Below are 15,961 nucleotides of genomic sequence, written 5' to 3'. Positions count from 1 at the left end.
GTATTTGCCTGAGACACTTTGGGGTCTTGCAGAGATAAAAGAAAAGGATTTTGTATCTTTGGAAAACTAATACTTAATAAGTAGTTAAATTGTTAATCCTTTCTATGCTTCTGGTTATCCAATCTATCATTTCCCATCTCCTGTTGAAAATATTATGATTGTCTCTGCTTCAAGGAAATACTTGTATGATCTTGATCATTTCTTTGTTAGGTTTTGGTATCCTATACAAATTTCTGCCACTTATACTTAGAATAATACCTGCCAAATTCCCAAGGCGTCTTTTGATACAGCTGTTTATGCAAGATATACAGAATAACATGCAACATCTTGTCCAAAATTTGGAGTGCTTTCAGATATAAAGAGAATGTCTAACTGGTTATGTGAAAAAAAGTTACAAACTTTACATATGAATACCTTTTTGTTTTAATGGGGAAAAATGGCTTGTTTTGTCTCATAGGTATGATGATATGTTAGTGGTACCCATTATTGAGAACACACCCGAGGAGAAAGACCTCAAAGAACGAATGGCTCGTGCGATAAATGAATACCCAGACTCCTGTGCGGTCCTAGTCAGGCGTCATGGCGTGTATGTCTGGGGAGAAACCTGGGAGAAAGCTAAAACCATGTAAGTATCAATCACAGGACATTTGGGACCAGTCACCACACTCTAAATGTGAAAGGGAATAGAGTATGTTTTATGATTGGAAAGAAAGTATGACTTTGTGTGTGTGTGTGTTATTGGTCAAATTGATTTAAATTTAAGTAGCTTACTATTTCTAGATATTTGATTTGTATTATGTATTCATTTGTTAAGAAGTATTTATTGGACAAGCTATTATTTGGCAAGGCACTATGCACTTGACAAAGAAGGAAACACAGATCTCATTCTCCAAGTTTAAGGCTAGATGGAAGAATAAAGCTAACCCAACTTATATAATGATTTGCTACACTGATTTCAAAAAGTGACACATGGTAAAAAACTTAAATTTATGTAAGTAGTACATTTTAAACTCCCTTTATTTCCTGAGAAGCATGTAATATGATTGCATGATTCAATAGGATTCCTTTCTATGTTTTAATAATGCTGGGGCAGAATGAGAAAAATTTGGCCTGGAATTGAGAAAAAAAAAAATGCACGAGGATTGGGGTTGGCTTGATGGAGAGGAGAAATGTGATTGGTAGGATTGGGGAACTCTGTTTCACTGAGACCTTCAGATCTTTGCTTTTTCTTTTATAGGTGTGAGTGTTACGACTATTTGTTTGATATTGCTGTGTCAATGAAGAAAGTCGGGCTGGATCCTACACAGCTTCCAGTTGGAGAAAATGGAATCGTATAAGCCAAATGAAAGTTTAATGTTATGCACAAAGTTTATCTTAATTATGACTCAAATGAAACTTGGCTATTCTTTTTAATGAAGTGAACATTTCCGTGATACTGTTAATTTGTCACTGAGTACTGACAATGACCACCCTGAATCTCTTCTGACATTGGACAATATTTGCTTATATTCTTGTAATTTTAAATGACAATGCAATGGAATAAAATATTTCATAATGAATGTTTTTTTTCATTTACTTTTAAATCCTTAACAGTAAAATATTCTCCTTTAAATTAACTCCTTTTTTACATACACTCCCAGAGAATTCCTCTTGTTCTTTAAAGTTACTGATAATGTAGACTTCATGAGAAAATTTCCATTCGTCATGAAATGAGCATGTTCTTATTTTAGTATTGGCATCGTAACATTTATGTGAAAAGTTAAAGCCAAGTGTATCTCTCAATATTGATATCAAAGCAATTTATAGATTTCCCCTATATGCTGTAGTGCTTCTCTGTGATAAATGTTAAGGCACTCATTTTATATCGGAATCGATTGTGAAGTTCCCATTAACTCCCACTCTCCTGGCCGAACAAAGCCTGACCAAACCAGTGACATAATCAGAAAGTGCTTTCTTTAGGGTAGCGAAAAGCAACATCACCTTGATCATAAAGGTTTCCCTTACTGAAAACTTTTTTCAGTTGGGGGAGAAAAATCACTTACGCACCGTCTCCACAGTCTGAATCTCATACACCCCCTCTCAGTTTTCCGTCCTCTACCCTTTGAGTTCATTTACCCCAGTTCTTTCACTCCAGCCCCTGGATCATACCGTTTGTCATTATCCAGGACCCCGTTCCTGTCCTTGCTTCCTCCCTTACGAAGCCTAGATGGCAGCCCCCTATGTGCACCACTTCACGGCAAGCATCCTAACCCCCTTGTACCGCGCTCCCTCAGTCACACTCACCTGGACAGCTCTCAGTCCTCGTGAAGCCGCTCACTTGGCACTTGCACCCACGCAGCAAGGCCTGATGGGGAAAAATTACACAACTCTGTTGACTGATCTCACTTCAGTTGTAGGACCACAGATCTCAGGTGGGCACTCGATCCTGCCAAACAAACTTCCTAAAATTCCTTAGTAAATTCATTTTGCCAACCTCGTGACTGTTTCTCCTCACCCTTGTCTTTCATCAGATCAACATTCTCCCTGCCACCAGAGGACAACCTCTCATACTTGAGGAGGTAAAATAGATTCATTCCAAAGAGAACTAACTAAACTTTCCAGCTCATGTTTCCATCAGCCTTCCTGCTACAGCCTCCTTTGCCACTTTCCTTGTACAGAGTTGGTTCCAAGGCCAATTCTTCCACTTATGCTTTGAACGCAATGCCCTCTGACCTTCTCAAGGGCTTTGCTTCTGTAAGGATCCCCGCACGTATGCCATTTTTCTCTCGTATCGGCAATTTTTTACCCTCTTAACTGGATCTTTTCTATTGGTATAAAAACATACTAAAATATCATCTATCTCAAAACACATACACACACACACACACACACTCACTCAATTTGCCTTCAACCTTCAGCTCATCCAGCACCTTCAGAGCAAACATTTTTTAAAGAGTTGTCCACTTTTCTGTCAACCGTTCTCTCACTTGTTCCTTGACCCACTCCCTCCAGTTAGGCCACACCACTCCACTGAAACAGATTTACCAAGAGTAACAACCATCCCCCCACACACATCCTCAGCCCCCTTGAATGCTTCCTTCTTTGCCGCGAATGAAACCTGTCTCTCCCCAAGACACAGTTTCCCCTGAGGCTCTCCTCTCAAGTGGTGGTAGTTCTCACTTCCTCTACCCTGGGCACAGGGTGAGTGAATTCCTTGAACATTGAATGTCTTTCCCCTTCTCTCATTCCACTGTGCTCAGCAAACCTTGGTCACAGCTAACTCCAGCTCATCTGACTCCACCCCTGCATCTGTGTGCCTTAAGGTGGCTGAAGGAAAACACAGAACCATGTTAAGGTCATTAAGGTTGAGTGGGCTTTGAATGCTGCCCGGGGAATTTTACTTTACTACCCTCATACCCCACTCTCCTTGGTAAGTGTCTCTTCAAACTTCAAACACCTCCTCCCTGCATATTCACTCTTGGCTGATGACCTTGAGTGTTATTTTATCGAAAAACTGGAAGCCATCATGAAAGAGCAAAGCATAATGGGTAGAGTTATCGAATCACTATGTTGTACACCTGAAACTAATGTAATATTTGGTGTCAACTATACTTCAATTTTTAAAAAAATTAATAAAAAAATTAAGAGAGCTTGTGTGGGCTTGCCCCTCTCAGCTGGGACTCATGATGAGCTGTTCATGGTTCCCACTGAGGCTAGCCTCTTCACGTAAAGTAATCTCCACCCCTTTCTCATGTAAGGACAATAACCATGACAGAATTTCCAATTTCCTGAAGTCCTCCCCAACATGGTTAATGGTAACGCCATCCTTCCAGTGGCTTTGGCTCATAATCTTGCTACCATGCTTGGTGGTTTCTTTGACAGGCTATACATCCAGCTAATCGGTAAATCCTATCTGCTTTCGATTCTAAGTGTATCCAGAATCTCTCAACTTTTCACTCGGTTCACTGTTAAGCACCTGGCCCAAGGGACACCGTTTCTTACCTAAACTCTTTCAGTTGCCTCTTAACCAACTTCCCTACTTCAGCCTTTGCTCAGCACCCCTCTCCTGTCCCCAATAGTCTATTCTCAACACAGCAGCCTGCACAATCCTGTCAACATCGAAGTCAGCCAGCGTCACTCCTCTGCTTAAAACCCCGGCTTCCAGTCTCACAGTGAAGGCTCCACACAGCTCCCCCACCCCACCCCCATTGCCTCATTCAATTTCCCTCCTCCTCACTTACTTTGCTCCGGCCACACTGGGATCCTAGTGAGTCTTTAAACTTTCCAGGCAGTTTCTTTGGCAGGTGTTCTTTCCCCCTTAAATGCTCTTCCTCCAGACACCTGCATAGCTCATTCAGGCCCTCTGCTCATTCCGGTCTTCAAATGTCACCTGTGTGGTTTTCCCTGACCACCCTATTTTAATTTTAACCTGCCCTACCCCCTCATCCAGAACTCTCTTCTTCCTTGCTTTCGTTTTAGTTGTAAAGCACTTATAACCACCTAGCATGCTGTTGGGAAAATTAGTAAGGGGGAACCTCACTAAAATAAAGTCAGGAGGTTTCCACAGAGGCAGCAATCACACCTACCGCTCAGTAGTCAATTGCAAACCCAACAGGAAGAGATGGACTTGACCTTGCACATAGGTACTTCTCTACTGCTCCAGCTGGAGGAGGACAAGCTTTCCTTATCCCCCTAGCAACAGCTCAGCCAATGAGAAGCCACCACCCTTTGAACTCCCAGTTTAATCCAGTGGATTTTTAGTTCCTAACAGCCTTTCCAAATTACCCCTTTTCTCCTTAAACAGGCATGCCTCTCCTTTGTTCCCCCTCCCCACGTGCCTATGGTTTTCCTGCAGCTTGTTTGTCCCAGACTGCAATTCCTTTTTATTCCCCAAAAAACCTATCTTTTGCAGGTAAGATAATTGGCAGTCTTTACTTTTATGGTTAACACTGTGATTTAATTGTTCACCTTTCTCCCCTCACCAGAATTTGAACCCCATGAGGACAGGGATTTTCGTCTGTTTTGTTCACTGGTCCCTCGAGCTTATCTACTCTGGAGTTGGTACAAAATAAATATTTGTTGAATAAAAAAGCAACTTTTTGCCAAAACTAGTGATTAGCTCTCTGTATTTTGCAAGACTTCACAGTAGAATTCCTGGTAATTATTCCCTCCTTGAAACGTTTTTCTCTAGGCTTCCATGACCCCAGACTCACACCATTTCCTACTCACCTCATTGGCCATGTCTGTGGTTCTTTTCTTGAGTATTTTTCCTCTATCAGACCACAATGTTGGAGGGCCCCAGGGCTGTCCGCCCTTAACTTTGTCTCCATCTTTACTTTTTTCCCGGGAAATCTCATTCAGTGCCACAGCTTTAAATATTACCTACATGCTGATGACTCAGTGTTCTATCTCCAGCCCAGACCTCTCCTTTACATTCCGGACTTGTCTTCACCTCCTACTCCTCAGCCCTTGAATGTCTAACAGGCATCTAAACCCATCATGGCCCAAAACGGTGCTATTGATTTTTCTTCCCTATGAGCCATTACCCTCCCCTTTCCAAACCCCCAAACATTTTTTGGAGGCTTATGGTAAAGATGTCTTTGAGACAGACTGTCTTGCTCATTACAACCAAGAAAAATACCTGACCCATTTTAAACACCCAGTAGCTATTTGTTTTCTGGGTTCTAGGTTCTATAGGTTGGGTTACTTCAGCTTAATTTCATTCTCTTCATTTTTAAAATGAAGCCAATGAATGAGATAAAGTACGTAAAAGGACAAACCACAGTGCTTGACCTTTAGTCGGTATTCAGCTCTTCCATAAATACTAATTACCCTTTCTATAAGTCCCACTGAATTCTCCTAAGAGCGTTTTGGTAGGTATTGTCCCATTTTTTTGTGGGGGGATGAGGAAATTGAAGCTCATATAGGAATAATAAGTATATAGAATATAAGAAAAAGTATGTAAACATCTTACCACCATGTCTCAAACTGTAAATGCACCCAAAGCATTCTCTCCAGCTATAAAATTTCTCTCCTAAACAGCCCTCACTCAGCTAGTCTCGAGGTAATTGTAATGCAAGGAAGTCATTGACTTCCAGCTGCGCTGTAACACCTCTCCCAATGTGTTTCTTACCACGGGAAATGCAGAAAAGATTTGCAAAACCTGATTTAGAGGTGGATAAATGGCTGCTGGAAGTCTGTATCACCCGGTTAATTTTTTTTTTTTTTTTAAGATCCCTACAATGTGGATTGCTAGGAGCTGAGGTCCAGAAGTGAATACAAATATAGCTGTGGGAACGCTTATTCTCAGCGTCTGACACATGGGTGTTGAGTGAATATTTGTGCAGGGGGACAACAGGCATTCTTCAAATGCCCTTGTGACTGTGGTTCTCTCAATTATTCCTACTTCTTTAAATAAGGAGGGGGAAGGTTGGTTACAAATGAAGGATTAAACTGGTAAGAGATCTAGATCAAACACTTTTATTTCATTAAGAGCAGGACATTCCATTCACTCCCAGATTGAATAAGGGATTAACATATTTTAGTCAAGAGTATGTCATCTGTTTCTCAACTGATTTTAGAGCTGTTTTGTCCCACCCAACTCTCTTTTGTGAGAAGTACCTCAGAATAATATAGTTCCCCAGAGAACGTCCCAAACAAGTAGAAAGGTAAAGTCATAACCTAAAGGAGCGTTTCATCTTGTATTTCAATTTGCTCAAATACTTCCTCTTGGATGAAGAAAATGGGTATCTCACCAGCAATTCTAGTCAAGGTGGTCACATATGGGAGTCATAACTGGTAGCACTTTTCAAGAAGCAATTAGAATTCTCCCTCCAAGTTTCTTTAAGACAGAAAGAGAATTTGGCTTTATTTCATTGCTGTATAATCTATAATCATTGAATCATCACATTTTGGGTGATAATCACTGAAACAAGTAACCTCTTATGTGGTTTTAAGTTACAAGCAGTGTTCATCTCTTGCTCTGCCAGCATTCCTTTTTTTTTTTTTTTAGGTTTTTATTTATTTATTTGGCAGAGACAGTGAGAGAGCACAAGCAGGGGGAACAGCAGCAGAGGGAGAGGGAGAAGCAGGCACCCCGCTGAGCAGGGAACTCAACCCTGAGCTGGATCCCAGGACCCTGGGATCATGGCCTGAGCCAAAGCGGACACTTAATTGACAGAGCCACCCGGGTGCCCTGTCACAGCTCTAATTGTGTAATGTTGTTGTTGGAAAGTATGTTTTCTGAAAATTAAATAAATTTGACTTAAAATAGAAATAGATATTGTTTTCCTCCATTTACTACTGTTAAATTTCAAAAATTCAATGAAGGAAATTTCAAAGATCTAACTAACTAACTTAATACCCATCGCCCATCTGACCACCCCCACCCACCTACTTCTTTCAAGCCTCAGTTTGTTCTCTATCTTTAAGAGTTTCTTATGGTTTATTTTCTCTCTCTCTGTCTCTTTTTTTTCTCCTTCCCCTATGTTCATCTGTTTCGTTTCTTAAATTCCACACATGAGTGAAATTATATGGTATTTGTCTTTCTCTGACTGACTTATTTCACTTAGCTTTATACTCTCCAGCTTCAGCCACATGGTTGCAAATGGCAAGATTTCTTTCTTTCTGATGGCCGAGTAATATTCCATTGTATATGTATATCACATCTTCTTTATCCATTCATGACTTGATGAACATTCGGGCTCTTTCCATTGTTTGGTTATTGTCAATAATGCTGCTATAAACATTGGGGTACATGTGCTCCTTTGAATCACTATTCTTGTATCCTTTGGATAAATATCTAGTAGTACAATTGCTGGGTCATAGGTTAGCTCTATTTGTAATTTTTTGAGGAACCTCTACACTGTTTTCCAGAGTGGCTGCACCAGATTGCATTCCCACCAACAGCGTAAGAGGCTTCCTCTTTCTCCACATCCTCACCAACATCTGTTGTTTCCTGTGTTGTTAATTTCAGCCATTCTGATAGGTATGAAACGGTATCTCATCGTAGTTTTGATTTGTATTTCCTTGATGATTAGTAATACTGAGCATCTTTTCATGTGCCTGTTAGCCATCTGGATGTCTTCTTTAGAAAAATGTTTACTCATATCTTCTGCCCATTTTTTAACTGGATTATTTGTTTTTCAAGTATTGAGTTTGATAAGGTCTTTATAGATTTTGGATACTATCCCTTTATCGCATATGTCATTTGCAAATATCTTCTCCCATTCTGTAGGTTGCCTTTTAGTTTTATGGATTGTTTATGGATAAAAAGCAAAGCTTTTTATCCTGATGAAGTCCAAATAGTTCATTTTTGCTTTTGTTTCCCTTTCCTCTGGTGATGTGTCTGGTGAGAAGTTGCTGGGCCTGAAGTCAAACAGGTTTCTGCCTGTGTTCTCCTCTGTGGAGTTTTGTCTCACATTTAGGTCTTTCATCCATTTTGAATTTGTTTTTGTGTATGGAAGAAAGTGGTCCAGTCTCATTCTTTTACATGTTGCTGTTCAGTTTTCCCAACGCCATTTGTTAAAGAGAATGCCTTTTTTCCATTGGATATTCTTTCCTGCTTTGTCAAAGAAGATTAGTTACCATATAGTTATGGATCCATTTCTGGGTTCTCTATTCTGTTCCATTCTGTTTTGGTGCCAGTACCATATTGTGTTGATGACTATAGCTTTGTAATATAGCTTGAAGCCTGGAATCATGATGCCTCCAGCATTGTTTTCCTTTGTCAGGATTGCTTTGGCTATTCAGGGTCTTTTGTGTGTCCACACAAATTTTAGGATTGTTCGTTCTAGCTCTGTGAAAAATGATGGTGGTATTTTGATAGGGATTGCATTAAATGTGTAGATTGCTTTGGGTAATATAGACATTTTAACAATGCTTTTCTTTCAATCCATGAGTATGGAATGTCTTTCCATTTCATTGTGCTCTCTTCAATTTCTTTCATAAATGTTCTATAGTTTTCAGAATACAGATCCTTGGGGCGCCTGAGTGGCACAGCGGTTAAGCGTCTGCCTTCAGCTCAGGGCGTGATCCCGGCGTTATGGGATCGAGCCCCACATCAGTCCTCCGCTGGAAGCCTGCTTCTTCCTCTCCCACTCCCCCTGCTTGTGTTCCCTCTCTCACTGGCTGTCTCTATCTCTCTGTCGAATAAATAAATAAAATCTTTAAAAAAAAAAAAAGAATACAGATCCTTTACCTCTTGCGATAGGCTCATTCCTAGGTATCTTATTGTTTTTGGTGCAGTTGTAAATGTGATTGATACCTTGATTTCTCTTTCTGCTTTTTCATTATGATGTATAGAAATGCAACAGATTTCTGTACATTGATTTTTATACCCTGCAACTTTTCTAAATTCATGTATGAGTTCTAGCAATTTTTTGGTGGAGTCTTTTGGGTTTTCTACATCGAGTATCATGTCGTCTGCAAATCGTGTAAGTTTGACTTCTTTCTTGATGACTTGGATGCCTTTTATTTCTGTTGTCTGATTGCTGAAGCTAAGACTTCCAGTACTATGTTAAATAGTAATGATGAGAGTTGATATCTTTGTCATGTTGCTGACCGTAGAGGAAAAGCTCTGTTTTTCCCCACTGAGGATGATATTAGCTATGGGTCTTTTGTATATGGCCTTTATGATGTTGAGGTATGTTCCATCTACTCCTACTTTGTTGAGGGTTCGTTTTTTTTTTTGTTTTTTTTTTGTTTTTGTTTTTGTTTTTTTTTTAAAGATTTTATTTATTTATTTGACAGAGAGAGACAGCCAGCGAGAGAGGGAACACAAGCAGGGGGAGTGGGAGAGGAAGAAGCAGGCTCATAGCCGAGGAGCCTGATGTGGGGCTCGATCCCATAATGCCGGGATCACGCCCTGAGCTGAAGGCAGACGCTTAACCACTGTGCCACCCAGGCGCCCCGTTTTTTTTTTTTTTAATCAAGAATGAATACTGTGTTTTGTCAATGCTTTTTCTGCATCTATTGAGAGGATCATATGGTTCTTATCCTTTCTTTTACATGTATCATGTTGATTGATTTGCAAATATTGGACTACTCCTGCAGCCAAGGAATAAATCCCACTTGATTGTGATGAATAATTCTTTTAATGTACTGTTGGATTTGATTTGCTAGTATCTTGTTGAGAATTTCTGCATCCATGTTCATAAGGGATATTGGCTTGTAATTCTCCTTTTTTAGTGGGGTCTTTGGTTTTGGAATCAAGGTAATGCTGGCCTTGTAGAATGAATTTGGACGTTTCCTTCCATTTTTATTTTTGAAACAGTTCGAGGAGAATAGGTATTAACTCTTCTTTAAATGTCTGGGAGAGGGGTGCCTGGGTGGCTCAGTCAGTTAAGTGTCTGACTCTTGATTTCAGCTCAGTTCATGATCTCAGGGTTGTGGGATCAAGCCCCACATCAGCCTTTGAGCCCCAGGTTGGACTCCATGCCCCACACAGAGTCTGCTCAAGATTCTATCTTTCCCTCTCCCTCTGCCCCTCCCCCTCCTCTCTCTTTCTCTCAAATAAATTAAAAAATATGTAAACATCTGACAGAATTCCCCTGGGAAGCCATCTGGCCCTGGACTTTTGTTTGTTCGGGATTTTTGATTACTGATTCAATTTCCTTGCTGGTTATGGGTCTGTTCAACCGTTCTATTTCTTCCTGTTCCAGATTTGGTAGTTTGTATGTTTCTAAGAATTTGTCCATTTTCTTCCAGATTGCCCAGTTTGTTGGCATATATGGTAAGGACCTTTAAATACATTTTATCCAGTTTTTATAATAACTCTTGAAGGTATTATTACCCCTAATTTTACAGATGAAGAAAATAAAATTCAGAGGTTAAATTACCCAGATAAAAAATTTAGCAAGCTCATTCAGTAAACCCTCTGCACTTTCCACATTAACTAACTTTATCTTCTCAATATCTTATGGGTATAAAAAGAGTTTGCTTCTTAATGCACATATGGCTTCTGAGATAGGCTTTAGGGACTTAGGAATCTAAGAACTTTTAATATGTTCACAAAGAAACATCTTTGGCTTTACTGACTTAATACTGTCCAAAATTTCTTTGGGGACAATTTAGTGATGATGCATTAAGCTTCCATTTCTTATTCAACTGTATGATTAATTTTTCCCTTTAAATATAAATATAGTATTCTATTCTTTCTATTAGTTTACTTATACTTTTACTAAGTACATTTTATTTTCCTATTTGATATCATTTTTATCCCAAGAAAGGCCACATCTTTGCAAACAAAACTAAGGAATCATTTTCTTGTTGTATAGTTGGACCTACATCTTAGGTTTGAAAGTTAATGAATAAAGTGAAAATTTCCAATAGTCAAATTTACCTTAACAATTCTTTCAGTCACCCATAAAGTATAATATTATATATGTAATTTGTGAATTTAGCCTAGTTTTTTTTTTTCATTCTTTCAATAGTAAGTATTTACGTATGGCCCTCAATCATACCTATTTCTCACCTTGAGGATATGGACAAAGTCATCACCAGCCATTTATCTACCACTTGAGTAATGCGTTTTAAAATCACTCAAAAATTTTTTCCATTGGTTTTACAAATGTTCATTGTTGGTTTCAAGTTTCATTGCATCCATCACTTTTAATATAAGAAAAAAGAGCTATTGCCCTGGTATACAACCCCTTTAAGTTAACTTGAACATGATATAATAGCACGGTAACTGGAATTCACTAGCTAGCTAAGATTCCTTCTCTTTCCTCAGGTATGAATGAACTATTCAATTAATAAATTTTCTTTCCCATGCTCTAAATATAAAAAGGTGTGTGTGTGTGTGTGTGTGTGTGTGTGTGTTGTGTATGTATGTATAATCTTATGCTCATTTTGGCTTCCATTATTCTATAAAAACTGGGTAAAAAGCAAAGTATCCTATCCCAAGGAAATACAATATAGTAGTGTAATAAGTTCTCTCTGGAAGCAGGCAGTTCTGTTGGTGTCCAGTGTAAGGCTCTCCCAGTTGAAGCACTGATGGCCATCTGTCAGCTTATCTATTTGATTTAAATGAACTAAAAGACACCACCAGAAGGATACAGCAAAGGAATGAAATAGATAGACATCCCCAGGGCACTGAAGGTTCCTGACCAACACTGGGTGGGAAATCTTGCTCCTTCAAATGATATGCTGCAAAACTAGGATAGTAAATAGATGTCAATAGAAGTTGTATGAATGACTCTTGCCCCCCCCATAAATATTAAAGCAAATGGGAATTAGGAATAAAATCAAATGTCTGCCTCACCTCTTCCTCCCAACTCCATTAGAGGAGAAATGAGCCTAGGAAGAATGAATGCCATATTAGCATTCATTTTATTTTATTTTATTTTATTTTATTTTATTTTATTTATTTTATTTATTTCATTTATTTCATTTATTTAACAGAGAGAGAGACAGCAAGAAAGGGAACACAAGTGGGGGGGGGGAGCTGGAGAGGGAGAAGCAGTCTCCCTGTAAGAAGAAGAAGCCTGATCCAGGGCTCAATCCCAGGACGCTGGGATCATGACCTGAGCCAAAGGCAGACGCTTAACAAATGAGCCACCCAGGTGCCCCGCCATGTTAGCTTTTATATTATGGACATAATTGGTTATGGTAGTTAATGGAGTAGGACTGGGAAAGTCTTAAATCTCTGCTTGGGACAGCACTGGAAGGGGGAGCTATAGGTAAACAAATCAGTCATATATTACATCACAAAAGAGATTAGAAAGAATAGGGTTCTAAAATCTTGAGGCAATAAAGCTTATCTAATATCTCTTTATTGAAATGTCTTTAATTTTTATGAGTCTTCCAATTAGCAAACTATGAGTCACTTCATTCATTAACTATGTTTAATAACAATAATTGCATAAAATCTTGTAGTTTAGCAAACACTTCCACTCTCCTAGTCATCTTCTTTACAGCCCCGTGATTGTGCTGTTATCACCATCTGCCCACACATAGAAGCTTCTGGGGAACTAGCACCCTGTCCTACTGATTCCCATTGCCTTGTGCCCACACATAGCAGACAATCAAAAAAGGCTTTAAAAAAAAAAAAGATTTATTTGTTTTAGAGATTGAGAGAGAGAGAGCGGGGGGAGGGGCAGAGGGAGAGAGAGAATCCTCAAGCGAGCCCAGTGCTGGGCTGGATCCCAAGACCCCAGAGATCATGACCTGAGCCAAAGCCAAAAGTCAGCCGCTCACCTGACTGAGCCACCCAGGAGCCCCAAAAAGGTTTGTTTTTTAATGTAAACCTCGATATTACAGATGAAAACATGGGTTTCAAAAGGTTAACTTGCCCAATATCTGTGAACAGCAGGGGTGAGAATTTGTCCTAAGCCTTTGGCTCTGAAGTCTGTGACATGTACCCAGCCTGGATGAACAAATATCTCTCAGCAAATACAGATATATATATTTGATTTATACATTTTTAAATTGCTCAAGACTTAAAATGCACATAGGGACATTTTTAGGTTGACATCTGTTTTTGTTCCTTGTATAAATTTCGGGTATATTCTTTCTGACATTTTAGTAAAACTGTATGCATATTTTAACAATATTCATAGAGGTGATTAACATCACAATTATTAGAATATTAGGATGTTATTAAAGAAACAATTATATTCCTTTCTCTACAATTCCTAATAATGAACTTACACTAACTTATAAGTCTGCACTTCCGCCCTTCCTACTTTGTTCCAGTATTTTTCATGGATATGAGGATCCTGATAACCTCTGTCTCGTATAACTTAGAAATGTGTTGATTCTGTTTTAAATTCAAACTTCTAAGGGCTCTGCACCTAAGGGACACTTTCCAATGGCACTTTCAAAGCCATTCATTTTACAGGATGTCAGATTGAATTCTGCCCTTTAAATTCTCTTTACAGCAATTATTGCAGTTAATTTAATCACATGGCATCTCTAACTGGTGATCTTATCACACAATGGAATGAATGAACTCATGCCAATCTACGTTCATCAATGTCACAGCAGCAATTGCTGTGTGCTTTTTATAGAAATTCTCTGAAAAAGACTTCTTTCCTCCATTCTTCTAAATCTCAGAATCCCCTGTAATCTTCTCCTTTGCCTCTTTTTATCCAGAAAGCAAAATTGAACTCTTACATCGAGTTGCTGGTTTCCCTTGCCAGCCAAGAACGTCTGCGAAAAGCCTCACTCTGTTGTGAAAGCTGGCTGCTGTGAAAGATATTACTTTTGCCCCGGGTGACTTCCTAAGAGTTACCTTTTCCCATTTACAATGATTCTGACTCACCACACTTTCAAATAAGTGTGATTTTTAACCCAGGCCTTAACTACTTCTAGCTGTTAATCTTCAATCATTCAATGCCATTCACATAATCTTCAGGCATTTTTCCTATTTACTTAAGAAACTATTAGGTATTTACCCCAAAGATACAGATGTAGTGACAAGAAGGGCCATATGCACCCCAATGTTCATAGCAGCAACATCCACAATAGCCAAACTGTGGAAGAAGCCAAGGTGCCCCTCAATAGATGAATGGATGAAGAAGATGTGGTCCATATATACAATGAAATATTATTCAGCCATCAGAAACGATGAATACCCACCATTTGCATTGACATGGATGGAACTGGAGGGGAATATGCCAAGTGAAGTAAGTCAAGCAGAGAAAGACAAGTATTATATGGTTTCACTCATACGTGGAACATAAGGAATAGCACGGAGGACCATAGGGGAAGGGAGGGAAATCCAAAGAGGGAGAAATCAGAGAGGAAGATGAACCATGAGAGACTATGGACCCCGGGAAACAATCTGAGGGTTTCAGAGGGGAGGGGGCCTGAGAGAAGGAGTAACAGGGTGATGGGTATTGAGGAGGGCACGTGCTGTGATGAGCACTGGGTGTTATACTTAACTAATGAATCACTGAACACTACATCAAAAACTAATTATGTATCATATAGTGGCTAACTAAACATAATAAAAAAATTAAAATAAAAAAATTTTAAAAACGAAACAAACCACCACCTGCAGTCCCCATATGAAATGAAAACTTGACCCTTACACCAAGTCCACAATATACGAAAGTATGTATTATCACCTCGAATCTTTCGTAATGCTTTCACACCCTGAGAATGAGGCTTTCCTGCATGTTCTTTTCTTTAATTTCTTCTGCCCACCCATTATCAATAAAGAAGATTGTATCTGTTGCTTTATTCCCCCCCATACACTTTTCTGGGGGCGTTTTTCTTGTTTCTCTTCTCTTTTTTTCATTGAACATGTATCTTTTATTCTATTCCTTTCATCTCCTGTCTTGACTTATGGTTTCTTTCCTGACACTTATATTCTCAGCATAAGTGCTACCTAGCGCTTTTTCAATATTTTGCATTGACCTTGAGCAGAATCACTTCCCTTTCTTTCCTCGTTTGGCTGACATTTTCCTAAGAATCTTCTAACTTCAGCTACTCTTCTCTTACACTCCGTCCTTCCTCAGTACTCAGGTCTTGGTTTGCAGGGAGTGGTACGCTGTTTTAGAGTCTGCCCTGTTCTCCTCATTCATTGGTCTCACGTCCACCCTGCCTGCTCCCCCATGGAGTCTAGAACAACTGTCAGTCCCCAAGTCCTACCTGCCCGCTGGCTGCAGACGTCATCCCCTGACCCAGGCTTGGCTGGTCATGGCACACCATTCCTCTGCCCACAGGGAGCGTTCCAAGTTTGAGCTTCTTGACTCAAGGAGAGCTGCTGCAAAGACCAGCTTTCCTGCCATACAGAGGAAATCTATTTTTGGTTGAAGAGAATGAAACTAACACACAAAGAGAAGCATAAACAGCAGACATGAAAATAGAGGTCTAACAGCGAACTACCTACTGAAATAGTAGGTTTTAATACCTGGATTGCGCAGGGCCTCTGGATTTACCTTCAGCCTCTTGAGTCAAAAGGGATGAGCAAATTTGTTGTTGTTGTTGTTTTTAAACTTCAGTTGTTTCGAGATGCGCTCTTTCATAACAGAAT

General features: G+C 39.5%; 1 protein-coding gene and 1 long non-coding RNA gene across 2 annotated transcripts in view; one reads left to right on the top strand and one right to left on the bottom strand.

The window, feature by feature from the left end:
• The window catches only part of APIP (APAF1 interacting protein), a 20,257-nt gene extending 18,698 nt beyond the window's left edge, over positions 1-1,559 (top strand). The window contains exons 6-7 of the mRNA XM_002920620.4: positions 458-625; positions 1,238-1,559. Of these exons, the coding sequence (XP_002920666.1) occupies positions 458-625; positions 1,238-1,337 (268 nt within the window). The 3' untranslated portion in view covers positions 1,338-1,559. The remainder of the gene's footprint in view (positions 1-457; positions 626-1,237) is intronic.
• LOC109489837 overlaps positions 1-15,961 on the bottom strand; it is a 17,220-nt gene extending 1,259 nt beyond the window's left edge. The window contains exons 1-3 of the long non-coding RNA XR_002142977.2: positions 15,839-15,961; positions 15,577-15,709; positions 2,284-2,344 (exon numbers count right to left, since the gene is read on the bottom strand). This is a non-coding gene — a long non-coding RNA (uncharacterized LOC109489837). The remainder of the gene's footprint in view (positions 1-2,283; positions 2,345-15,576; positions 15,710-15,838) is intronic.

Source organism: Ailuropoda melanoleuca, chromosome 16 (genome assembly GCF_002007445.2).
Source record: "Ailuropoda melanoleuca isolate Jingjing chromosome 16, ASM200744v2, whole genome shotgun sequence".
In the NCBI taxonomy this organism is placed as follows: domain Eukaryota; kingdom Metazoa; phylum Chordata; class Mammalia; order Carnivora; family Ursidae; genus Ailuropoda; species Ailuropoda melanoleuca.
This window is presented reverse-complemented; position numbering and strand designations above follow the sequence as displayed.